General features: G+C 39.9%; 2 protein-coding genes across 7 annotated transcripts in view; one reads left to right on the top strand and one right to left on the bottom strand.

Annotated features, from left to right (window-relative positions):
• svila (supervillin a) overlaps positions 1-27,737 on the bottom strand; it is a 352,019-nt gene that overhangs the window by 241,752 nt on the left and 82,530 nt on the right. The gene's annotated exons all lie outside the window — the stretch shown is intronic.
• Positions 25,720-27,737, top strand: part of LOC122550225 (dynein axonemal heavy chain 6-like) — a 54,872-nt gene continuing 52,854 nt past the window's right edge. The window contains exon 1 of the mRNA XM_043690986.1: positions 25,720-25,902. Within this exon, the coding sequence (XP_043546921.1) occupies positions 25,720-25,902 (183 nt within the window). The remainder of the gene's footprint in view (positions 25,903-27,737) is intronic.

Here is a 27,737-nt window from a genome sequence, read left to right as displayed (position 1 = left end):
AGCAGGTCAGGCAGCATCCAGGGAACAGGAGATAAAATCCAGCATTAGTTAACACTTATTCAAGATAACTTCACATTTTCCATTCTTCACCCATCTGCTAAATTGCACCAGATTTGTTAAGTGCATCATGCACAAGACAAGTTTTAGAGTATAAACTAGCACCCACTTTCACGTCAGTTAGGAATCTTGCAAGCACACACAAGCTAATTAGTAATTTACTACTATCTTCTTCCTATATTGAAAATTTCCAATCTCATCAGTTAATTAACAATCAATACTGAGCCTTCTTTAAAAAAAACCTTTAAAAATATCTTAAAATTTAGTTAATCATATTCCAATAGTCATTTTCATGCACTGGTTATCTCCAGACAATGCATGGTAGATATGAATCTTCTGGAACTCACTTTTAATCACTGATATTTCAATTTTGTTCAAAGGTAGAACAACATTTCAGACTACTTTAAGCAAATAGTGAAAGGACAATGGACTTCAAGCAAGTAGAAAGAAGGTAAGGCTGAATGCCGGATTACAGCTTTTTGTTTTAGAAAAATAGTGGATTTTAACAATAGTGAAATGAACTTTAAAAGGTTGAATCTCTGATTCTCACACCCTTTGTAACTGGGGTCTTCACTCTGCGTAACATCAGGCCTCAGGTTTGGCAGAAAATCCTAATTATGAGTTCTATTACAATGAGTTCAGTACAATGTTTTTCAGACTAGAGGCCTGTGACCAATGGAGGGCCACAAGGATCGGTGCTGGGCCCACTACTTTTCATCATTTATATAAATGATTTAGATGTGAGCATAAGAGGTATAGTTAGTAAGTTTGCAGATGACACCAAAATTGGAGGTGTAGTGGATAGCGAAGAAGGTTACCTCCGATTACAACAGGATCTTGGTCAGATGGGCCAATGGGCTAAGGAGTGGCAGATGGAGTTTAATTTAGATAATGCGAGGTGCTGCATTTTGGCAAAGTAAATCATAGCAGGACTTATATACTGAATGGTAAGGTCCTGGAGAGTGTTGCTGAATAACCTGGTATGCAGGTTCATAGTTCCTTGAAAGTTGAGTCGCAGGTAGATAGGATAGTGAAGAAGGCATTTGGTATGCTTTCCTTTATTGGTCAGAGTATTGTGCAGAGGTGTTGGGAGGTCATGCTGCACTGTACAGGACATAGGTTAGACCACTTTTGGAATATTGCGTGCAATTCTTGTTTCCTTCCTATCAGAAGGATGTTGTGAAACTTGAAAGTGTTCAGAAAAGATTTACAAGGATGATGCCAGGGTTGGAGGATTTGAGCTATAGGGAGAGGTTGAATAGGGTAGGGCTGCTTTCCCTGGAGTGTTGGAGGCTGAGGGGTGACCTCAGAGACTTAAAAAATCATGAAGGGCATGGATAGGATAAATAGACAAAGTCTTTTCCCTGGGGTGGGGGAGTCCAGAACTAGAAGGCATAGGTTTAGGGTGAGAGGGGAAAGATATAAAAAGGATCTAATAGGCAACATTTTCACGCAGAGGGTGTTACGTGTATGGAATGAGCTGCCAGAGGAAGTGGTGGAGGCTGGTACAATTGCAACATTTAAAAGGCATCTGGATGGGTATATGAATAGGAAGGGTTTGGAGGGATATGGGCCGGGTGCTGGCAGCGGCGACCAGATTGGGTTGGGATATCTGTCGGCCTGGACGAGTAGGATTGAAGGGTCTGTTTCCGTGCTGTACATCTCTGTGACTATGACTCTCTGAATTGTAGCAGAAGAATTTGGGAAAGTAATTTTAGCGGATGTTTGCACTTCTTGGTAGATAGAATCTTGTTACAAAAGAATCCCACTCAAGCCACGGAAGCATGTATCGCCCTGGTCAGTAATAAGATTGTTTTAAATGTTCAGAGGTTAGAGATACAGTTGCAAAGAAAAAGTAGTACTTGATTCATGTTAATTTTATAAAACATTAGTGAGCAAGCCAGAACAGAATATTCAAAGGCAATCTATCATTATGTGCTTGTCAAGGATGATATCCCACCTTTTATCTTTAAATTTAAAAAAAAAATTAAATTTGTTTTAATCTTTCAACAGTTACAACCCAACAGCCATTTACTTCTGTGGTAAATCACTCAGTAGGCACACTTTGTCAGAGAAGGATTCAGTCAATATTGTTTAACTGCCTCTCCCAATCCTCCTCTCATTAACAGAGAATACAAGGTGTTAATCCAAGAACGACATAGGATCTGGCAAACTCTACAAAAAAATTGAGGTAAGGCTTGCTATTGGGTAGAAGCTGGTTCTCAGCACAGGAGCTTGATACTTTAGTTTTAACAGCTGTCTCAATGATCCATCATACTTTCATTTTTCAGGTGCAATGCCAATGTTCCTGTGCAGCAACAGAATTAAAAACAAAGATTGGCAGTAAAATCACATTCAGTTAATATTACCATGGCTTTGCTCAACTCTATTCCGCGAGATTTATGGTCTCCAGCAATTTGGAAAAGTGATTCGCTTTAAGCTTTGATGCCTATTAAGACTCAATAAATGGACTTCTCTCATCCAATTGGAAACATTCTCACATTTGTAATAATCAAACTAGACTTCCATTTAAAACTGAAATGCTTTACTTCCAAATTAAAATAATTGATGGATGGCACCAATTTATAAAATGACTTGTCAATTACATAACAAACATTCTGAAGCATTCACAGACTACAAATTTCTTTGCAACGATTTTATATAGGTGAATGTTGTAGGTCTCATGTACAACAATGTCCTCAAATAACAACAAAAGTCTAGATCCGGGTGCCATTTGTTGCCCCAGATGACTATAATGCTCTGTATTAGGCATAATAAGAAGAGCTGCTGTTTTAAACCATAATCCTACAAATTAACTAAGGTTTGATCTGATGTTTTCTATGATTTTCTCCTTGGACCTACAGCCTACCATCAATTACCAACAAGGAGAGGAGATGGTGGCACAATGGTACTGTCTTTGGACGAGTAACTCAGAGGCTTGAACCTATGAGTTCAAATCCCACCATGGCAACTGGTAAAATTTAAGGGGCAGGTGGTCGCCTATAGGACTGTCACCAGACTAGTAATTCAGACAGCCAGGTAATATTCTCAGCGACTGTGTTCAGAACTTCATTGTGACATTGACAAGTTGAAGGAGATAGACAGATGAATTTCAATGCAGAAATGTATGAAGTGATGCATGTTGGTGGGATGAACATCGAAAGACAAAATAAATAGAGGGTATAATTATAAGGATGTTGCAGGAGCTGTGGGACTTAGGTATATATCATAGAATCCCTATAGTGTGGAAACAGGCCATTTGGCCTAACAAGTCCCCACCAACTCATTCCCCTACCCTATTACTTTACATTTGTCCTGACTAATGCACCTAGCCTGCACATCCCTGAACACTATGGGCAATTTAGCTTTGTCAATTCACCTAACCTTTGGACATCTTTGGATTTTGGAAGGAAATCGGAGCACCTTGAGGAAACCCACACAGACATGGGGAGAATGTGCAAACTCCATACAGAAAGTTGCCAGAGGCTGGAATCGAACCCAGGCCCCTGGCACTGTGAGGCAGCACTGCTAACCACTGAGCCACCATGCTGCTGTGCACAGATCATTGAAAGGAATGGGACAGAGAGGGGGTAGCATCTTATTATTCTTTGTTTCATTAACAGGGTATTGGATAACAGGGGGCTGTTGAATCTGCATAAGACACTTGTCAGATATCTGCTAGAATATTATGCACAGTTCAGGGTGCCACATTATAGAAAGGCTGTGAATGTATTTGAGAGAGTGCAGAAGCAGATTACAAAACTGGTTCCAGAGATGAGGAACTTTAGTTAGGAGGACAGATTGACGAAGTTGGGACTATTCACTTTGGAGAACTCGGAGTAGTTACGCCATGGAATGCCATTGCCTGGAAATGTAGTGAAGGCAGATTTAATCAATGCATTCAAGAGGGAATTGAGTGATCATTTGGATAGAAATACCATGCAAGGGTATGGAGAAAAAATAAACAGGAGACTGGCACGAGGAAATGATGCTCATTAAACATGTCGGTGCAGGCATGATGGGCTGAATGGCCTCCATCAGCATAACACGGTGATTGTGTGACAAGGCTCAAATGTGATCAACCAACTGGACAAGGTGCATGGTAGGAAAGTGTTTCCAGTTTATATGCCACAGGATAATAATGGTAGTTAAGATGGAGTACAGAACATGTGTCTTTAATCAATCAAGGTGATGGTCTATAAGTGTAGGGTGGTCATGTCAGAGCTGTACAAAACTTTGGTTAGACCATAGTTGGAGTACTGTGCGCAGTTTTGGTCACCACATGAAAGGAAGGACGTGATTGCATTGGAGGGAATTTAGAGGAGATTCACCAGGATGTTGCCTGGGATGAAGCATTTCAACTATGAAGAGAGGCTGGAAAAGTTTGGGTTGTTTTCTTTTGAGTAAAGAGGGGAACTGATAGAGGTGTAGAACATTGAGGGGCATGGACATGGTGAATAAAAAGCAACTTGTCTCCTTAGTTGAAACACCAATAACGGGGTCACACTTATAAAGTGAAAGGCAGGAGGTTTTGAAGAGTTTTAAAAAAATACTTGAATGAGCACTTGAAATGCTGGAGTGTAATGTAGATTTAGCATAGTTTTAGCCATACAAACACAAAGGCCAAAGGGCCTCTGCTGTATTATGCAATTGTATGATTCAGTAACTTTTATAATTTCACAGTTTTATATCAGAATGTTGACTTTATTCATGTGCTTAAGCAACAAAATAGGGGAAGGTAACTACAGATTTTCCATAAATCAAAAAGCAGAATTAGAAGATAATCTGTGGTGAAATGCTTTAGGTGGAAGAGTTCAGTTACTCTACATCAGAGCAAAGTAAATTTTAAACTCTAAGAAGTTCATTAGTTTTAAATTGAAAATTAAAAACAATTTAAAAATATCAACTTTAAAAATAAGTCAACAATCTCCAACTGTGTTGCAGTTTTAGGAAACAAATTAATGGAAGTATGAGATAATGTAATATCTGAATTGCTGAACTAGACTTAATATTGACAGTCAAGCAGAGAGAGAGAGAGAGAGAGGAAACTGCTAAATGCTACAAAATCAATTTAATTATTGTAAAGTTGAAAGCTGAACAATAAATGTAGCAGGATTGTTCTGAGTATTAGATTTGCAACTATTTGGAGATGAGACAAAAGAAAAGGTACATCTCCCCATCTAACTCCACAGGAATACTTCTAACAGATTGCAGCCTCAGTTCCCATAAGACAGAGCAGCTGTATCCCGTAGAACCAAACCATCTAATTTCTGAAATGAGGCCAATTCACAAACTTTGGCCTTGACATGCAGTTAGTTCAAACCAAAAACTTTGGTTTGAAAGTTTTAATTATGAAGTGTGCTTTTGTATTGGAAACATGCATCTAGTTTTAGGATAATATAGATTTTAAGTTGCAATGTGGGCAATGTTTAATATAGGCAGCACTGTGACAGACCCATGATATGTGCTTCTTCGCAGGAAGGTCTGCCCATTTAGTGCCAACATGGTACTTTCAGGTACTTCATGCAGTGGCAAGACATGGCTCTCAGCAACCCCCTCACTTCTCAATTCCAGTCAGGTACTGAGTGGCCAAGGTGTTCAGGGATGTGCAGGCTAGGTGCATTAGTCAGGACAAATGTAAAGAATGAGGGATCCCTTCTGAAAGGACACAAGCCATTTTGATAGGTTTTGCTTTCTTGGCTTCCCACATGACAAATATCAGAAGCAGTACTTAAATGGGAAGTGACTGCCCCAGTTAAAGGCCACAACTGGCAATGGCTCGAAAGGCCTTTAATGAGTCTTCTGGCCAGAAATTTCATTGAATAGGGAGAAAGATCGAGAGATCCCCAGCAGTCAGCCTCCTGCCCATTTAGATGCCTCCCGCCACCAAACTCCCTAAGGGAAAGCATTAAATTCCTCCCAAATTTTTATTGGTGCATAATGAGTAAAATAGTACTTGTCCAGAATGCTTGGAGCAGCAAAAATTCTTTGCTTAAAAATCAAGATCTAACCTCATGGGAGATCTATCAGATCAGTACTCTTCATTATAAAGCAAAATAAAGTTGTCTCAAAAGAAGATTCTAATCCACTGACTTTAGGCAGATTGAAACACTACTTCTGAACCAAGACCCCTTCTACCAACTACTGCAAACTATTTTCAAGTGAACCTCTCCTTGAAAACTATGTTCAATATCCATATACCTAGGATGACTCCTATTACAACATCTATCAGGGACCAATGAGAATACATGGAAATGATACATGTAATATGGACAGGAGAAAATGTGATTTAAGTGCACTTACTTCATAGATAAAGAATTTATAAATGACCAAGTAGCATCTTAAGCAAAGAGAATGAAGATGAGAAAGCAAATCATTCATTGCTGCCAACTTCTGGTCTTTACTCAAGGAGGAATACCAGGGATTTATAAACACCTATTAGTTTGGAAATATACTTCCCTCAAAAGAATTCTTCAATAAAGCTCTGGAATTCCTAACTTACAACTTTAAACATTTTGCAGCCATAAGAGGACAGACCAAAAACTCCATCTTTGCAGTAATTGTCTCTTTTTGGGCCTAGTAACTTGTCAGGATGTCAACCTCACATTATCCATAATACCCCTCAATTGCGTTAGATGGAAAATTCCCCCAATAGTACAAAACATCACATGAGCAATACCACTGGAGATCGCAGATGGACTTCAATGGGTGTTTAAGTGGTCTAGTTGCTCAAATGTGACACAGATGATTACAAAAGTTTAAGGTTTAACTTTCAACCTATCCTCAGCTGCCAAAGGAAATATAACGAACAACAGAAATGGCCTTGATACCAAAGCAGTTATTCCAAAAGAGTACAAGCAAAGTACTGCAGATGTGAGAAATTTGAAATAACACAGCAAATGGTGGAGAAACTCAGGTCTGGCACATCCATAGAGACAGAAACAGAGTTAATATTTAGGTGTCAATAGGACTCTTCTTCACTTCTGAGTTTCTCCAGCATTTTCTGTATTTTCTTCCAAAAGCAGGTCTGTAAAGCATTCTGGAAAGGTTTTGTGCATGTGGACCTGTAGAACGACCCTATGGTTTGCAGGCAGAAAATCTGCTAATACACAATACTCTTGGCTCACATATAACCATTTTAGCAAAAAAGGAGGAGGTTGGCCAACACTCAACTGCAGCATATATCAATTACTATGAAGAAGAGCAAATCTATCTTGATTAATGCAATCCCATCATAAAACTTCTTTGTTAAAATCATTAATTCAATTTCTGCATGATTGAGTTAAATTGAATGAAAATCTGCTATGCCAAAAAAACAGCAGGTGGTCCATTTTGAAATTCTTAATGCAGAAGTAATCAGATAAATACATAGCACCACATGGTTGAGGAATGATACAAGTCTAAACTTTTGGCTACCAGCTGCCTCATGGATATTTCCTAACTCATGACACAGAGCATCACTATGTAACATGTCAACCATATTTCTAGTTAATTGTTTAATGATTACACGAAGTGATGGGCAAACAAATGTTATGACTGATGCAAATCACATGGTCCAAGGTGACACCTGACTGCAACAAGTTTGTACTGAATGTCAAAATGGAAAGGAGGGGGTGGTGGAAACAGGGGGAAAAAAAAAAAGAGGAAGCTGCTCATTTTTTTGTAAAGGTGTCTCCTGTGGTAAAATCTCATACTAATACCTTTGCTTGATATACTTCTGAACAAGTTCATTTCAGTTTCGGAGTCAATGCTGTGTAAGTTGTAACAGACATTAGTTGTAATGTCTCCACATTCTGTTTAAAACCTCTACTGTGGTAACCTTGTTAAGTACAAACATTACCTACATAGCTTCAACATTTATGGTTCCAAGAGAATCCTGAAAACACTGCCTAAGACCATAAGCTATTTTGGGTTGATCAGTGAAGCAAATAGTCAGAGAATTGCAGAGATCCATTATGTTTTCGGCAACCTATTCAAGTTTTATTTCTTCATTTTAATACAAAATTATTAGAGAAACACTTTGGAAAATATCAGCAACATTACAATATTTGGGGAGGGAAACTAATTTACAAGGAAACTAATTTAAGAACCTCAAATGCCTCTGGCAAAACAAGTTTAAATTAGATTAGATTACAGTGTGGAAACAGGCCCTTCGGCCCAACAAGTCCACACCGACCCGCCGAAGCGCAACCCACCCATACCCCTACATTTACCCCTTACCTAACTCTAGCGTGGCCAATTCACCTGACCTGCACATCTTTGGACTGTGGGAGGAAACCGGAGCACCCGGAGGAAACTCACGCAGACACGGGGAGAACGTGCAAACTCCACACAGTCAGTCGCCTGAGGCGGGAATTGAACCCGGGTCTCTGGCGCTGTGAGGCAGCAGTGCTAACCACTGTGCCACCGTGCCGCCCACTTAAATGATCTCAATTAAATGTATTCTGAATTTATTAAATTAAACGTAATATAGAGTTAGTCAACAACAAAACAATTCTATGAAACGATAAAAGACAAATTGTAAAGATTGTTATTTTTAATTAAAGGCTTGGAATAAAGGATCCATGCTAATTACTTTTACTACTTTGTGCATATTTACAATAACTTAAATTTCCAGGAACTTAAGGACCCAGATCATTATTGAATGATTATTAATAAGAAGCTTAAAGTTCTACAAAACAATTTTCAGGATATTCTGATTGATATTTGTTTTATTTATTTTACACTCCATCCTAAACATTAATTTTGTACAAAAATAAACCAGATTATCAGCTTTGTACCGCGTTTTTCTGCAGCAGATAAACGGCCAAATCAATTTTATATGTAGACAGGATATTCACAGTATTCATTACTACTTTAATGACTATGAAGAACACTGAGAAGGGGAATAACTAACTGCTGTACAGGTTGTTCTGCAATAAAGGACGTTTCGTTAATGCGAATTCGCTATAATTGAGGGACACTATTTCTACAACGTGAACTTTTAAAGGGTGTATTGGTCATAACACAATGTCAGTCCATTCGTTTAAAACATTGTTGCTATCATGTGATTTTCTTAAAACACAGGTTGCACGAGAATGGAACTACCGCGTTATAGCAGAACCAACTGCATCTAGTTATAACTTGCTGCACAACTGAACATTATGCAACAGAAACAGCACAAGTTAGTTATTTATCCCATCATACCTGTACAGGCTAGAGTAATCCAAAACTAATACCTATCTGTCATGTCTGTTTTCGTTACAATAATTCAGTTGTTAGATTGAGAATATTAAAATGTTTTGATTCAAGTTCCAATTGTCAAAACGATTGTTCTTAGCTGAATTTTTAAAACTATAAAATTTGTAGCTTCAACGAAAATGCATAAAGCCATTCAGACCTCATTTACTGTCCTAATACACAGCAAGAGTCCTATTGTGTTCAAAGCCACCCACTACATACATTTAATTCCTTGAAGATAAAATAACTGCATTTTGTCACATAAGCAAACAAACACTTACAGACTACTAATGTAGTTTCATTTCAAAAGCCCTACTTTAATTTGAAACATTTTCATCCTTGCTCTTGTTTGACATGGTTCATTTTATCAATGCATTTACCAACTTAAAGATATTTGGGGGATAGATTTAAGTCTCAGTAAATATTTTTTAAATGAACTAATCCGACCATCTCCTTTTTCTGGACAATGCAGTCTGCATTGCTGAATTTATGCAAATCTGTCTCGAAAACAAAAACGAACCTAGGCTATCACATGATCAACACTGACAGACACACATATTGGTAAACAAACATTTTTCAGCATCAAGTAATATCCTCAATGAAACAGCTGTTAAAATTTCCTTATTACTCCAATTGAAAAACATCCTACTTACTTCAGTGGAAGGGCAAGTTCCTCTTCAAAGAGCTTAGTGTAAATTTAAAACTTCAGGATTATATTCAATCCAGTGCCTCCAATAAAATAATCTCAATAAGTATCTTTTCAGAGATTATGCAAACGTTTTCAGCCTTTAAGCAAAACAAAGTGCCCAAAATATTAGTATGCCAATACTCCAATAAACCAATGCTGCAGCAAAGTGTGGAAGTTGTATCTGTAGTCAAAGGATTCCAAGTGTTTCCTATACAATCATTTCAAGGACATATCAACTGTATCCTTTGTCGACATTCAGTGTTTCAAAAAGATTCCCACAGCAAAAGGACAATCTTTAAAAAAGAGAGCTACACTGAAGCAAAGACTACACTGCTGTAGTTACGCACGAGTTTCTGTACAACTATCTATCCATCATACACTACTCTTAAAGCAGGCAGTGCCTTGGATATAACCTATAGAGTAAGTTTAGCCTCTGAGGATTCAGGGCCAATTGCAATGTGGTAATGACACGTAGGACCATCCATTTATGGACTGAACAAGTGAGCTCTGATACCAGCTAAATCTGCCATAAATAGCCCTTGGAATAGAGAGAACAGATCAGCTGTTGCAACAACAGTCTCAGGCTATGGTTTTATTCTCTCTCATCACCCATAATGTTTGAACAGTCACTGCTGAAACTTGCAGGGAGTAATGATTAAACCTTTTAAACCTTGTACTTGGTAATATAATAAAAAGTGGACCAAGCTGGTGACCATGTAATGAAACACCTCAGAATAGATTGGTTTAAACTGATCAAAACGTTTATTTGGTAAAATGCCAGATCTGAACTTGATTGAAATAGAACACTTCTTAATGAGCTTCAAAGCTAATTCAAATCCATACTCTGCAGAACTGAATGTGTTTTACAAGCCATGAAATGACTCAGCAATTTTATATAAGAATTGAATATGAACAATCAAACTGAAGTGTTACATTTTATACAGCGACTCAAATGCATCCAAACAAAGGAACAACTTACCAGTCTTAATTGGAAAGATGGGGACAAGGCAGCATTAAAGGTTTTAAAAGAATATTGAATCTATGTTGAAATTAAGTGTAACCTCACAAATATAGGAAAAAATTGACATTTTTACCAGATTTATACAATCTACTTCAGTGAGTAAAACAAATTACAATTTGAATAATTTCTCAAGTCAGACTTTATTGAAAAAGTTGAAGTCCCACAAACATGAGAAAATAACCCACTTCCAAATGAGAATTTTGCATTGATATGGACCTTTAAAATCAAATCTATCACAACAACTAACAAGAACTGATAACATTCCCTTTATACACAGGGCGGCACGGCGGCTAGCACTGCTGCCTCACAGCATCAGACACCCAGGTTCAATTCCTGCCTCAGGCAACTGTCTGCGTGGGTGCTCCGGTTTCCTCCCACAGTTCAAAGATGTGCAGGTTAGGTGAATTGGCTATGCTAAATTGCCCGTAGTGTTAGGTGAAGGGGTAAATGTAGGGGATTGGGTCTGGGTGGTTTGCTCTTTGGAGGGCCGGTGTGGATTTGTTGGGCCGAATGGCCTGTTTCCACACTATAAGTAATCTAATCTAATCTAAATAGATCTATAAAGTTAAAAACATATTGAAGAGTGTCTCAAATACCTGTACTAGCCACATCAAATGTCCATGATAAAAATATTAAAAAATTGTTAAGATGTTTTTCCAGCTTACTGCCAATTACTTTCCAAAACTGTCAAATTGTTTTAGATGTTCAATGCATAATTTTGTAGTTAAGGAGATAACAAAAGGAAATGAAAATCAGATTTCAATTAATGTCTCCACTGTTGGTTTATCTTGAAACTAATAAGCAAATTCTTACAAGTTTTAATAATGGGGCACACAAACCGTGGAAATTAAAGCAGTTCCATTTCCTTTTATGACCAGCAAGTGGATTTCAAAAGACATTTAAACACAGAAGTATTTTCCCTCCCTGGACATAGCAAAAAGGGCAAGTTTGCCATGAGGTGAAACCTATACCCTTCTTGCCACCTCTGCAATTAAGTGCTAGGTGTGAAGATCCATTGGGGTTTTCTTGACTGACTGACCAGAAGACCATGAATTTATCACCTATTAGGTCATTGCAGGAGTAGCCGCTGAAAGTCATATCCTTTGCCCTTGCTTCTGACCGCTCTCTTGCCAAGGACCCCTACACTGGAAGATTTTAAAAAAACCTTAACTTACTCATCACTGCATCCCTTCTTTGAGTAGACATCAACTGGGGGTCTATAGTACTCAAGAAGCAGTCAGCCTCCGATTGACTGGCAGCTTCTGGTGACCCAGTGGACCAGATTCAAGGAGCCTGGTATAGGGAGTCACTGCTCTGCACGCTCAGTAAGCTGATAGACAGGCAATTCAATGAACTTGTTAGTGGGGCAGCACTTAGACAACAGTTAATATGCTTGCCTTCACAGTTCAGAAAAGAGATAGGGAGAATCTCAGTCTTATTGTCTGTTCAAATAAAAAGACCTTTCAAATGTTTTCTAATCATGCTAATATCACTGTATAAATTTATTTGTAAACTTTTTTCAACTTACTTCAGTTACACTCTAATTCAAAGGTTTTACATTCTACCTTGAAGACCAGTGGTATAAGGGAATTACAAACACACAGTAATACAGGGCTGAGAAGGTTATTTCCTCCCCATCTTCCAATGTGGGGCCATAGGCAAGAGGGGTGTCAGAGGTAAGGGCAAGAGGATAGGAAGAAATTTAATAAACCTGGTGACTGTGAAACGTTCATGAAAACCTATTTAGTTTGCTAAAATCCTTTCGAGAAGAAAATCTTCTGTCCATATCTAGCCTACAAATGGCTCTCAATTGCCCCCTGAAATGGCCTTGAAATGCTACTCAGTTTTATAAACCCACTACCAGAATTTCTAATAAAGGAGAAGATTGTACAGACCTTCTGGTATCATCCTAAGCACAGACATCACAAAAGCACACACAGCCTAGTTGGTTCGTGCTAAGTCCTTGTCAAAGAGAAACACTTAAAAGATGGATGCCAAAAATCTGACAGCTGTCGCACAGATTAGCCCAGCTATAGCCTGATTATAGTCACATGCTCAGAAACTAACTTACAGCCAATGCTCCAGATTCCTCCAGAAGTGGTGGCACAGGGGAAAAGACAGTGGAGAATGGTGTTGGGAGTCATTAACTGTGAAGGGGTGGCCTTCCAGCACCAGATTATATACATGGTCAAAAGGATATGCTAATTGACTCTTCTCTTAGGCCGACCATTATCTACTCCTTTGTCTGACTTTCCTTGGGCGTTATCTCCACCTATTGTTTACTCCTTACCCCCTCTCCCCAGCCTAACTTCTGTATAAAAAACAACTTTTTCCTAGCTCCCATCCGTTCTGAAGAAGGGTCATGCGACCCAAAACATTAACTCTGATTTATCTCCACAGATGCTGCCAGACTTGCTGAGCTTTTCCCGCAATTCCCGTTTTTGCTTCTGATTTCTAGCATCTGCAGTTCTTTCGGTCTTTGCTCTTTTGTACATTAGGTGAAAGTGTGAGGGTGCTTCATTTTTCACTGGATAGACACAGCTGGGTTGGACACAGCTATTTGAAGGGAAGTCCATATTTGAAATGTGGGAGGCTTTCAAAGATAGGTTAAAGATAGTGCAGGATAGGCATGTCCCAAAGGCAAAGGTTAGGAAGGGCAAGATTCGTGAACCGTGGATAACAGGAGGAATTGTACAACTAGTCAAGAGGAAAGGGAAACAGGCATAAGGTCTAGGTAGCTAAGAACAGAACAGGCCCTGAAAGAATATCAAAAGAGTAGGACAAGTCTTAAACGTGGGCTAAAAGGGGTCATGAAATAGCTTTAGCAAATAGAATTAAGGAGAATCCCAAAGTCTTTTATATTAGAAGCAAGCAAGTAACTAGAAAAAAGGATAGGTCCACTAAAGGATAACGAAGGAAGGCTGCGCGAATGGGTGAGATTCTGAATGATTACATAAGTGTTCACTGTTGAGAGGAACATGATGAATGTTGAGAATAGAGATGGAAGTTTGGTAACTCTGGATCACATTGACATAAGTAGGGAAGATATGTTGGGTAGGCTAGAGGTTATTAAGGTGGACAAATCACAAGGACTGGATGGGATCTATCCTAGGTTGCTGAGGGAGGTAAGAGAGGAAATAGCTGGGGCCCTGACAGATATCTTTGTGGCATCCTTAAATACAGATGAAGGGCCGGAGGACTGGAGGGTCACTAATGTTGTCTCCCTGTACAAGAAGGGTAGTAGGGATATTCCGGGTAACTACAGACCAGTGAGCTTGATGTCAGTGGCGGGAAAGTTGTTGGAGAAGGTACTGAGGGATAGGATCTATTTATATTTAGAAAATAATGGGTTTATTAGGGATAGGCAACATGGTTTTGTGCGGGAAAGATCATGCCTTACCAACTTAAAGTTCTTGGAGGAAGTGACCAAGTTGATAGATGAAGGAAGGGCAGTTGATGTCATATACATGGACTTTAGTAAGGCATTTGATAAGATTCCCCATGGTAGACTAATGGAGAAAGTGAAGTCACATGGTGTGCAGGGTATTCTCGCTAGGTGGATAAAGAACTGGTTGGTTAACAGGAGACAGAGAGTAGTAGTTGAAGGGAGTTTTTCAAAATGGAGAAAGGTGACCAGCAGTGTTCCACAAGGGTCAGTGCTGGGGCCACTGTTGTTTGTAATATACATAAATGATCTGGAAGAGGGCACTGTTGGTATGATCAGCAAGTTTGCAGATGACACGGAGATTGGTGGAGTAACAGAAAGCATAAGGGACTGTCAGAGAATACAGGAGGATATAGATAGACTGGAGAGTTGGACGGAAAGTGGCAGATGGTTTTCAATCCAGAAAAATATGAGATGATGCATTTAGGCAAGTCTAATTCTCGAGCGAATTATACAATGAACGGAAGAGCCTTGGCAAAAGTTGATGGGCGGAGAGATCTGGGAGTGCAGGTCCATTGTACCCTGAAGGTTGCTGCACAGGTGGATAGAGTGGTCAAGAAGGCATATAATATGCTTGCTTTCATTGGACAGGGTATTGAGTTTAAGAGCTGGCAAGTCATGTTAACATTGTACAAGACATTAGTTCGGCCGCATTTAGAATACTGTATACAGTTCTGGTCGCCACATTACCAAAAGGATGTGGACACTTTGGAGAGGGTGCAGAGAAGGTTTACGAGGATGTTGCCTGGTATGGAAGATGCTAGCTGTGAAGAAAGGTTGGAGTAGATTGGGTTTATTTTCATTCAAAATAAGGAGATTGAGGGGGAACCTGATTGATGTTTACAAAATCATGAAGGGTATAGACAGGGTAGGTAGAGACAAGCTTTTTCCCAGGGTGAAGGATTCAATAACGAGAGGTCACACTTTCAAGGTGAGAAGTTGAAAGTTTAAGCAGGATACACGTAGTAAGTACTTCACACAAAGGGTGGTGGGCTTTTGAAATGTGTGGCCAGCAGAGGTGGTAGAGGCAGGCATGGTAGCTTCATTTAAGATGCATCTGGACAAATGCACGAGTAGGTGGGGAGCAGTGGGATACAGATGCTTAGCAATTGACCAACAGGTTTAGACAGTACATTTGGGTTGGATCAGGCTTGGAAGGCCGAAGGGCCTGTTCCTGGGCTGTAAATTTTTTTTGTTCTTCTGTGTTCTGTAGCCTGGTGTTGTGAGATTTTTAACTGTGTTCACCCCAGTCCAACACCAGCATCTCCAAATCATGATTAAAAAACAGAGGGCTGTCAAGGCTCAATAATTTTTTTATATCTGTCTCAGCCTTGAATATATCATTAACCAGTAAAGGAATCAAATGTGAACAGGAAATTAGAGTTGAGGATTCTAAACCCTTTGGGAAATCCTTCACATTTAAATGCAAACTGTTTCCTCTCATTTCGCATCCAAACCATTTTACCTCTCACAGTTCTGTTCACACACAAATTCTACCCAAGTCCTTCTGTACGTCCATTACCACAAATGGAGAATGATTTACATAAACAGATACGCCAAAATGGACAACGAGCCTTTTAAGAAATCAAGTACTGTACATAAATATTGAGATTATAGCTGTCATTGTACTTTGGTACAGTACAAATTTGGTAGATCAATAGACAATCAATACTAAATGACTGCATGTGAAACTCAACTCACCAAACTGTTAAAACAATACGAGCTTCATGGTCAACAAATTGGTCTCATTTACAGACGTCTGTATTCTGGTAAGAAATATAAAGCAGTAAATTACTGAATTGCAGAGATACCTGACTTTAAACAAAAATGCATTAAGAATTAGATTCAAGCAGTTTTAAATTAATTTAATTTTGATTTCCTTCTGTTCATTGTTCTCTAAAATGCAGCACTCTTCATTGGGAAATGCTGTAGTGAGCGTTTAAATCACTTTTCCGCAGGCTGGATTTGTTGCATTTAAGTGGTGCATTTTAAATAAAAAGAGGTTAGTATTCCCCTTATGACCATATGGTTTGTTTCCAAAACAACAAGGTTTATTTGTTAAGTGAGCTCATTACTAAGAAGCATTTTCACAATGAAGTGGGCAATGGTTACTTCACTGGTTTGTCAATGCCTTAATATCCATGTAAGCACCATTAGAATTGTTCCCTTGAACCTGGGTATTTGCTGAAATTGCTCTTTTTTGGAAGGGTAACGGGTGTGATAGAGTTGTCCAAGGAAAGAAAGCAGGTGTCTTTCTTGATCATTCCATTGGTGACCCTTTGAGGAGAGTCAGAGGCCTACCCTTTTCTGTGGCTTGTCAAGACAAATTAGAAGTGAAAAAATAAACATTGACTCAAGCAAGTCAGGTCCTGATGAAAGATTACGGCCCCTGATATGTTAACTTGATTTTTCTCTCTCCACAGAAGCCACCAGAATCCAGGTACGTGACACCACTGTATGTGTACCTTGCCTTTCAGAGAGTTTACTCTTAAGGACTCCATGTCCAGTGTGTACAATGTCATGACTCTGCCTTTGGGTATGTACGATGCACAATCAGAAGTCAGTCAGTTTGTAAGTTAAGCAGCAGGCATGACAGCAACATGTTTTACTGTTTTCAATAAACTAACACATGGAGTTAATCAATCCCTGATTAGCGATTGATTTCAAGATCATCATTAACATGACAGACACACTGACTACTTATGGGAATGACTAGCAACATCAAATGGAAATAATTATCTAAGATAGATCAGATGTTTGATCTGATTTGTCTGACCTCAGTTAGCTATCACATAATCATTGTATATTATCACGTAGAAAACAAAATCATGCACAAGTGCTTCTCTTTACAAGTCAGCTTATCAAATTCTGTTCTTCTACCCACCCTTACATATTCCTTGTTTCTACAATTTAGAGCCTTCAACAGAGCAGAACTCCTCATCAGCTTTCACAGGAACATTGAATAAAATCTGACACGGAGTTACCTATGCATGACAAAGTTTGGTGGAAGAAGCAAGTTTTAAGGGACAACTTCAAAAGGACAAAGAGAAGCCAAAGAGATTGACATCATGAGTCAGCTAGGAAGTGACTTCCAGAGTTTAGGTTTTGGGCTATTGAAAATGTAGAAAGAAACAACAAACACTTATTTAAAAGACACTTCTTAGGCAGTCCCTCAACCAGATCTGGTTCTGAAATAGCTGAGAAATTCCAAAACACATTCTTCCATAAAGAGAGCAAGTGGTGCCTGAAAGACCTAACTGCTAACGTGCTTGGAGGTTTGTGTACTGTGTTGAATGCCTTTACTTCACCTCTCTGAGCTCCTGACCAAATCTCTCGATAAGTTATGTGGCTTTCTGAATGAACCTTCTCAAAAGCCTGGGAATCCCATGAGTCAATGGGGATGTTTGATCTCCTCAGAGATGCTTTGAGAACATCTTTCGAATATTTCCACTGTCCACCTTGGAATCTCCTCTCGTGGTTGAATTTCAAGTAGAGCAGTCTTCCTGTTCTGAAGAAATTCCCTACTATCTCAGTTTCACTCTCCATAGATTCTTCTCATAAACAACAATGTAGGAAGTGTCGAGAAAATCTATTTCTTGCGTTTAGATTGAAGAATAAATATTAACTAGGATACTTGGGATAAATCCCCTGTTTCTCTTCAAACTACGACCTTCGGATGGTTTACGCCCACCTGACAGGGTAAATAGGGTTTTACCTTCATGCCTCATCTGAAAGACTGTCAGATAATGTAGCATGCACTCTTGATTTTTGTTCAAGTAATGCACTGGGACTTAAGTCTTCTAGAACCTTGTGACTCAGAGGCTACCATTTCAATCATTGTTGACTCAAATGGTGCAGTTACTTAAATCAGGGATGTACAAGAAGCCAGCCTGAAGCAGCACAGAGCGCTGTGCATCATAGGCCTGAAGGAAGATAGAGATACACAGAAAAAAGCATGGAAGGATTTGAGAAAAGTTTAAGGATTAGGAAATGGAGTTGCCACACACTCAACAAACGTTACTTGTTTGAAACTGTGTACAGAACAAAAAAAAGTCTCTAAACTATCATTCAACACCAAAGTTCACAAGTCAACTGTAGAGTTGGAGGAGGTTAGAATTAAAGGCCTTAGAGCGGTCTTAAAACAAATAGGAATTCTGAAGTTTAAAATTGCTTTTAAAAAAGCTATCCTTTTAAAAGATTTATGATTTTTACTTCACCAATTTTTAGCACTCCAACCATTATCTGAAATAAATTTCTCCTTTTGCTCTTCTTAAATTTGTGCCTTCCTTTATAACCTTGCCAAGTAGGAAGAACTAATCAATGGACTGTTCAACTCATCATCACCCTTCTCTGCAACAAGTCAACTCTTGGCCTTCTGAGCTAGAGTTCAATGTCCTAACTTTTCTTGTTGCTTCAGAATAAAGTCAATGAAAAATATCATCCCTGCAGTTGAGTCAGGACTTAAACATGCATATGTACTGATTAGCAATGAAAGCAATTCAAAAAATATATTTCTTAGTTTGATTTGCACTATAGAGTCACAGAGCATGTAAACAAACCTTTTCGTCCATCCAGTCCATGCCAAACATAATCCCAAACTAAACTAGTCCCACCTGCCTGCTCCTGGCCCATATCCCTCCAAATCTTTCCTATTCCTGTATCTGTCCAAGTGCCTTTTAAGTGTTATAATTGTTATCGCATCCATCACTTCCTCAGGAAATTGATTCCACAGGTGAACTACCCTCTGTGTAAATAATTTACCCCTTAAGTCATTTTTAAATCTTTCTCTTCTCATTTTAAAAATATGTGTTCCCCGACTTTTGAAATTCCCCATCTTAAGGAAAAGACAACTACATCAACTCTATCTAAATCTCTCATTATTTCATAAACTTCTATCAGATCGCCTCTAGACCTCCTATACTCTAGTGAAAATTTTTTTAAAAACATTTTGCAGGTTATTTAATTTTCAAAAAGAAGGCTTTGTTGAAGTTATTGGCCAGATTTCCTTCCTAGAGGCAAGAATCATTTCAGAAGTTGGGATTCTGTCTCTTGCCTGTCCCTACATGCTATTTTCTGTTTGGTGGCAGTCATGGGCTGGAGTGGGGACTACTCCACTGGAAACAGCCTTGAAATGGAAACAGCGACGGTAGATGAAGAGGTGGGCAGGTTAGGCTAGGATATTAGCCTAATTCTATACAGGAATGTTAGGTACCTTAGCTCTTATGCCTTGGCTGACTGATATGCCCTCTCAATCCCTCATTCCTGCTCTATACCCAATCACCAAATCTCCACTACAGACATAACTCATGCATCCTAGAATAACAATGGCCAGTCTTTGAGATATTTATTGAACGATCAAAATAAACAAAAAGCACTTTAAAAGTAAAAACCTTAATCTTCTCAGTTGCTCATAAAACAGCTATTTCAATAATCCCTGCTGAATCTATGAGCAGGGTTTGGAGCTAGCCAGCCAAGCATTAATATGGAGATCCCATAGCACAACTGTGTCGAACAACGTCCTCAGAGTGGAACGTATTAAAGCCTTTGAAGTCATCTGTTCCTCCTCAAAGGCAGAACAGATGCTTGACCTGTCAAAGAAAATATCAAAGAATAGGATTGAACTGACAAATTAATTAAGCAGTTCATCCTTGAGATAAAATAATCTACTTGATCAGCATCCAATCTGACAGCTCGAACATCCATTCTTGGTGTACTGTGACTGCAGTGTCCATCATCTATTGTGCACTGAAACAAGAATTTACTTTGCATCTCCTCTGCCACTTAGATGGATATGGTCAACAGGTACTTGGGATCACCATTACCATGAGGACACTATGCATTCTTACTTCAAAACGTATACAAATCATTTGTACATTGTCACAGTGTCAATTTTCTGGCATTTCCAAAAGCAATTTCAGCCTATGTTGCTGTGGTTTACAGTGGTTGAACACCTTCGCAGGGCAATCCCATGTGGGAGATAAATAATAAATTTGCCCCAATCCACATCCAATTAAAAAGTTTTTAAATTTGGCAATAAAATGCTTTATGTTGACTGCAATTGCACAATATAAACATTGATTTCTTATATAAATAAATGCAGTCTGATAAACAAGAAACCATTTCATACGACTTATCAGATATAAAATAACATCTAACATCATGTATAATTTCAGGAGTCCCCAGAGCTGTCTGTGTCAGTAGCTATTTAATGTGGATTAGGAGAAAGTCTAGCTGGCTATTTATTACAGTTGCCCATTACTATATGGAAATCAAGTTTTGATTTGAGTTGTATTGCTACTGCCACCGAATACAGAACGAGGTGTCCTACATTTAGGAGATACATCGAATACATCTGCACTTTATTATCAGAATCCTGGATATTAACATTCACCAGAAACTGGATTGGGCTCGCTGTATAAATATTATGCATAAGAACAGGTCAGAGGCTAGGAACTCTGCAGCAAGCATTCAGCACTTGTGCCCTGTACCTGTCTAACAATCTAAAAGGCACAAGTCAGAAATGTGATGAAATATTTTCACTTGCCTGGGTGAGTTCAGCCCGAACACCACTCAGGACAGCAAGATCACTGAGGTCAAAGTAACCTGCTTGATTTGCATCATTTTCCAGACTCACTTTCTCCAATAGCACAGTGCAACTACAGCAATGTGTACCATCTACAAGCTACAATGTTACAACTCACCAAGGCTTCTCCAGTTACACCTTTTAAATCCTACAAGCCACATGCTTCATCCTGATTTGGAACTACATCACTATTCCATCACTGTTGATGGGTCAAAATCCTAGATCTCTAACTATAACAGTACTGAGAGTACTCCTACACCTGAAAGTGCCTTCTAAAGTCAATGGGAATGGGCAATAAATGTGGCCTGGCCAGAAATGCCCACATCCCATGAACAAATGATAAGAAAAACTTAACTTGCGGTGTCAATTTCAAAACCTAATTCGTAATGAAAGCGAGCGCTCTGGAGAAAGTGCAAAGAATAGTGACCAAGCCAATAATACATTTTAAAGCATTCAGTTAGGAGGGCAACTTTGAAACTTTAGGAATAAAAGATGATGTTGTCAGTGGACCTACAGATGTGGCTGCTCTCTATTTCTTCAACTGGTTATTCATATAGATTTATAGTGTCCGCAGTTACTTTGATGAGATTTATCTGTTCTTTCAAATGTAGATTATTATTGTTTGGTATTTCACTTGAATGTTAAAATTTAAAAAGTGACATTTCTGTAACCACAGCAGTCACTGAGTAAAGTCATTGCTAGGCAGGGAAAGGTTAAGGTATATTTCTTGCCAGCAGGTGGAGCATCCAATATAGGGGATGTAACATTTATTAAGACATGGAGCAATATATGTGAAGAATAAGTCTAACCAGATTCTTTATTTGTTCAAAGTATAAATTCTGAAGTCAAAACTTACAATTGTTGTTTTCTATTCTGGTCACCCTTCTATTGGAAAAATGTTGTTAATCTTTAAAAGAGTGCAGAAAAGATTTATAAGGATGTTGCTGAGGTTGGAGGATTTGAATGATAGAGAAAGATGCTGAAGAGATTGGGGCTCTTTTCCCTGGATCATCGGAGACTGAGGGGTGACCTTATAGAGGTTATAAAATCAAGAGGGGGAGGGACAGCGTGAATAGCCAAGGTCTTTTTCCCAGGATAGGGGAGTCCAAACCTAGAGGGTGTAGGTTTAAGGTGCGAGGGTAAAGATTTAAAAGGGACCCAAGGGCCAACTTTTTCATGCAGAGGGTGGTGCATGAATAGAATGAGCTGCCAGAGAAAGTGATGGAGGCTGGTACAATTACAACATTTAAAAAGCAAGTGAATGGGTGTATAATATGAAAGGTTTAGAGGGGGATGTGGGCCAAATGCTGGCAAATGGGACAAGATTAATTTAGGATATTTTGCCATGTGGACACGTTGGCTGAAAGATCTGTTTCTGTGCTGTACATCCCTATGACCTTAATAATTCTAGTCAGCCAAGTCATATATTTCCATCAAAGGTGACCAGTTTTGTCCTCTGTCTAAGCAACTGGGGATCAATGCACATTAAGTAGAAGACAATACGAGAAAAGAAACAAAATTATTTCAGAATAGGCATCCAAAATTCTTGCATCATTAAGCAGGCAGTTAATGATGGGCATTTGAGTCAAGCTTACAATAATTTTCTTAGACGAGTACAAAGATAATAAACTCTAAATTTTATTTGTTAAAAGCAATATGCTACAGGGTATTCAAGGGGGAGCATGCATTAAAAAGACAAATTCATTCCAACCTTCATCTTCTGACATAAAATCACTGTATCAGTGCTGATCTCTCTCTCGCTCTCTCTCACACACACACATACATTAAGTTTGATAGAGTAAACCAAAGTTTTTTCTGTTACGTTATAAAAAGCTCAGAACAACTTTGTCATTTTCTCAATGACTCAAAAGCAAAAGTATAATATTTAAAATCAAGGACTGAACCAGTGCCACAAATGAGTGCTGAAAGACTCCCTCAGGGAGGATGTCCCACAGCATTTGGGCTCAACATTGTTTTGCCTAGCTAGTCAGACTTTACAAATGGATCCAGGAGAACCCTTTGGACCTCTGAGAAACTTAATGTTCTGTGAAGACGATTGCTTCCACTCACGCTCTCAAATATGCAAAAGTTATTAATCTGGAGTACAGATCTAGCATCTGTGCCAAGTCCCATTTGGGCAGCCAATGGCCAATTTACAACCACACAATTGAACTATTCTTGCCAGCATAGAGCAGCAGCCAGTTTCACATCAAACATATAGTGGAGCCAGTGCAAAAGGACAATGAAAAATCCTTTGTCCACTCAAATTTTTGAAAACTACATTTAATAGCTGGCTAAATTTAGTTTACAAATTACTTTTGGGCAAAGTCGAACTAGGACCACATCCCTATCAAAAGTACACACCAAAGAAATATATTGCAAAAAGGTATTTGCCCTTGTAAAACTAGTTAAAGGATAAATCATTCACACTGTCCAAGAATGTTATTAACGCTTAATAACCTTCAGGAAAACCAGATAGCTTGTTACTTATGTAACAGAAAAATCCATCAATAACAACCTTGTATTTTTTGAAGTAGTAACAAGGAGGATTGATAAGGGCAGAGCGGTAGATGTGATCTATATGGACTTCGACAAGGTTCCCATCAGAGACTGGTGAACAAGGTTAAATCTCATGGGATGTAGAGAGAACTCGCCATTTGGATACAGAACTGGCTCAAAGATAGAAGACAGTGGGTGGTGGAGGAGGGTTGTTTTTCAGACTGGAGGCCTGTGACCAGTGGAGTGCCACAAGGATCGGTGCTGGGTCCACTGCTTTTCATCATTTATATAAATGATTTGGATGTGAGCATAAGAGGTATAGTTTGTAAGTTTGCTGACGACACCAAAATTGGAGGTGTAGTGGACAGCGAAGAAGGTTATCTCAGATTAAAATGGCACCTTGATCAGATGGGCCAATGGGCTGAGAAGTGGCAGATGGAATTTAATTCGGATAAATGCAAGGAGCTGCATTTTGGGAAAGCAAATCTTAGCAGGACTTTTACACTTAATGGTAAGGTCCTAGGGAGTGTTGCTGAATAAAGAAAACTTGGAGTGCAGGTTCCTAGCCCCTTGAAAGTGGAGTCACACATAGATAGGATAGTGAAGAAGGCGTTTGGTATGCTTTCATTTATTGGTCAGAGTATTGAGTACAGGAGTTGGGAGGTCATGTTGCAGCTGTACAGGACATTCATTAGGCCACTATTGGAATATTGCATACAATTCCGGTCTCCTTCCTATCGGAAAGATGTTGTGAAATTTGAAAGCGTTCAGAAAAGATTTACAAGGACGTTGCCAGGGTTGGAGGATCTGAACTATCGGGAGAGGTTGAATAGGTTGGGGCTGTTGTCCCTGGAGTGTTGGAGGCTGAGGGGTGACTTTATAGAGGTTTATAATATCATGAGGGGCACAGATAGAATAAATAGACAAAGTCTTTTCCCTGGGGTGGAGGAATCCAGAACTATATGGCATAGGTTTAGGGTGAGAGGGGAAAGATACAAACGAGGCCTAAGGGGCAACTGTTTCACTCAGAGGGTGGTACGTGTATGGAATGAGCTGCTAGGGGAACTGGTGGAAACTAGTACAATTGCAACACTTAAAAGGCATCTGGACGGGTGTATGAATAGGAAATGTTTGGATGGATACGGGCCAGGTGCTGGCTGGTGGAACGAGACTGGGTTGGGAAAGCTGGTCGGCATGGGTGAGTTGGAGCGAAGGGTCTGTTTCCGTGCTGTACATCTCTATGACTCGATATGTGTCAGGTTGAGGGCTTGACTTTGACTTGAATCCATGAACTTTCCAGCCAAGGGAAACAACCTTTTGATATCCATCCTGTTAATTCCTCTAAGAATTTAAACATTTCAATAAGATTATTTCACGATCTTCTAAGTCTATGAGATATCCATGTTACTCAACCTCTCCTAATGATTCCTGGGATAATAGGGACCAATCTTGTGAACGTTTGTTACAACCCCTCAAAGGTGACTACATATTTTTAGGTAACAAAACCAAACATATACACAATAGTCCAAGGGCATCCTCATCAAAGTTACATAATTGCAACAAGATCTGCTGATTCTTATTTTCCATCAACATGCAAACTGATTAACAATAAATTTCCCTTTCCAATTTTTTTTGCTGTACCTGCAACTTTGTATACAAAAACACTCAACTTTATCTGAATCATAATATTTACCAATATCTTTTTTGAAAAATTCTGCTTTTCAAGCTGGTGGCAATTCTGTTGAACTGCCGTGGACGGCGCTGCCTAACAGTCAAGGCATATTGGTGTTTTTTGCCATCCTTGGTCAACTCATGTGGTGGAATTATCAGTTTAAAACATTACAGAACTCATTTGTTAATACTTGGGTGTGGGAAGGATGCCAAAAGGAAAAGGAGGGAGCAAACAGCAGCAGGGAGGATACTCCCCTACAGCACAGGGCACACCAGAGGCCGCAGCAGCAGCCTCTTCCGAACCCCCGGTGGACCTGATAGACTCACAGGAATTGGCGGCGGTGACAGCGAGACTTACCTTGAAGGTTGGGACTGCGACTGAGGAGATCCAAGAGGAGGTCCGGACCCAGGTCAAACCAATCTCGTCCATGCTGCAGACAATGAACAGGAGCTCCAGGGCCTTGGGGAGCAGATGGAGGAGGTGGAAGGTCGAACCAGTCCTCATCTGGTCAGATCCAGGTACTGGAGCGGGAGGTATGAGCCTTACGATACCAGGTCGGATGAATCTTTGGATTGTCGGGCTCCCAGAGGGTGAAGAACGTGGGCAGCCAGTCAGCTTTTTTGAAAACAGGCTGCCACAGTTCCTGGGCCTTCAAATAGAGTCCAGCCAGCTGCAGATTGAAAGTGCCTACTGGATCGCAGTGCACAGGTCTGCGCCGGTACAGTGACCCCGCCTGGTCCTAGTGCACTTCTCCCTTGACAGTTCAGGAAATACAGGAGGCAGCTAGGCAACTTCGGAGTGGGAAAGTGCCTGGCCCTGATGGTCTCCCGGGCGAGTTTTATAAGGAGTTTATAGGGATTCTGTCAGGGACAATGTTGGAGATGTGCAATCACTCATGCTTACCACCACCTCATTCTCAAGAAGGGGAAGGTTCCTGAGGATTGTGCTTCACACAGGCCCATCTCTCTATTAAATTCAGATTTCAAGATTCTATCTAAAGTCTTGGCACTGAGATTGGAGAAGGTGTTGCCCCATATTGTCAAAGAGGATCAGACAGGCTTTATAAGGGGCCATAGGTCTTCTAATAATATTTGAAGGTTGCTGAATATGGTCTAAATATGTCAGCAATGATTGATTCAGGGGTTGGTGATTTCCTTAGATGCAGAGAAAGCATTTGACCGGGTGGAATGGCTGTATCTCTTTTATGTCTTAGAGTGCTTTGGGTTGCGTCAGGTCTTTGCTAGGTGGGTGGAGGTTTTATATTGCCACCCTCCGGCTGTGGTCATCACCAACGGGGTGAAGTCTGGGAACTTTAGTATTGGTAGGGGTAGTCATCAAGGCTGCCTCCTCTCACCGTTGTTGTTTATGTTGGTGATAGAGCCGCTGGCAGAGGCTATTTGTCAGAACGTCCACATAACCGCTCCAGAAGTGGGATAGAGGGTGCACAAGATTACACTATTTGCGGATGATGTCCTTCTGTTTTTAATCGAACCCGATGACATCCGTTCCTCATCTGATACAATGTATCAATTCATTTTAGGCTGTTTCAGCACATTAGATCAACTTTGCAAAATTGGAAGCTATGCCTTTGGAGAACCTCAAGGAAGTGCCAGAGGTTGAAGATGGCCCTTGGTTCCCTTTTAAGTGGTCACAGGCGTGGTTCCAATATCCAGGCATCTTTATTAACCCCATGTTTGATTGGTTATTTCGGACTAACTTTGCTCACTTGCTCGACAACATTAGGTGGGATCTCCAGAGATGGGAGGCTCTTCCAACTTCGTGGTTAGGCTGAATAGCCCTCATTAAGATGTTTGCTTTATCCCATACTTGCGTTCCCTATAATGTTTTCCAGGTCAATGCTGCAAAAACTTATGGGATGATTTCGTTCCTTTATCTGGCAACATGGGCAGCCTCTCATCAAACTTACCAAATTGCAGTTGCCTCAAGGAGGGGGAGGAGTTGATTTCCCAGATATCAGGAGGTATCAATTGAGTTCCCTGCTGTCCTTTGTCTGCAACTGAGCAGGGAACTCAATATGGCTGGATATCGAGGCCTCCCAGACAAAGTGCCCTCTTCAAAGTTTGTGAGAAGATTTGTAGCTCGGGTGCTCGTTGCTGTGGTTCTGTTCGCCGAGCTGGGAATTTGTGTTGCAGACGTTTCGTCCCCTGTCTAGGTGACATCCTCAGTGCTTGGGAGCCTCCTGCGAAGCGCTTCTTCACGAGAACATAGAACAATACAACACAGAACAGGCCCTTCGGCCCACGATGTTGTGCCGAACATTTGTCCTAGCTTAAGCACTCATCCATGTACCTATCCAATTGCCGCTTAAAGGTCACCAATGATTCTGACTCTGTCACTCCCACAGGCACCGCATTCCTTGCCCCCACCACTCTCTGGATAAAGAACCTGACATCCCCCCTATACCTTCCACCCTTCACCTTAAATTTATGTCCCCTTGTAACACTCTGTTGTACCCGGGAAAAAAGCTTCTGACTGTCTACTCTATCTATTCCTCTGATCATCTAATAAACCTCTATCAAGTCACCCCTCATC

The sequence above is a fragment of the Chiloscyllium plagiosum genome, chromosome 5 (assembly GCF_004010195.1).
Source record: "Chiloscyllium plagiosum isolate BGI_BamShark_2017 chromosome 5, ASM401019v2, whole genome shotgun sequence".
Lineage (NCBI taxonomy): Eukaryota > Metazoa > Chordata > Chondrichthyes > Orectolobiformes > Hemiscylliidae > Chiloscyllium > Chiloscyllium plagiosum.
Note: the sequence above shows the minus strand (reverse complement) of the source record. Positions and strands in the feature narration are given on the sequence as shown.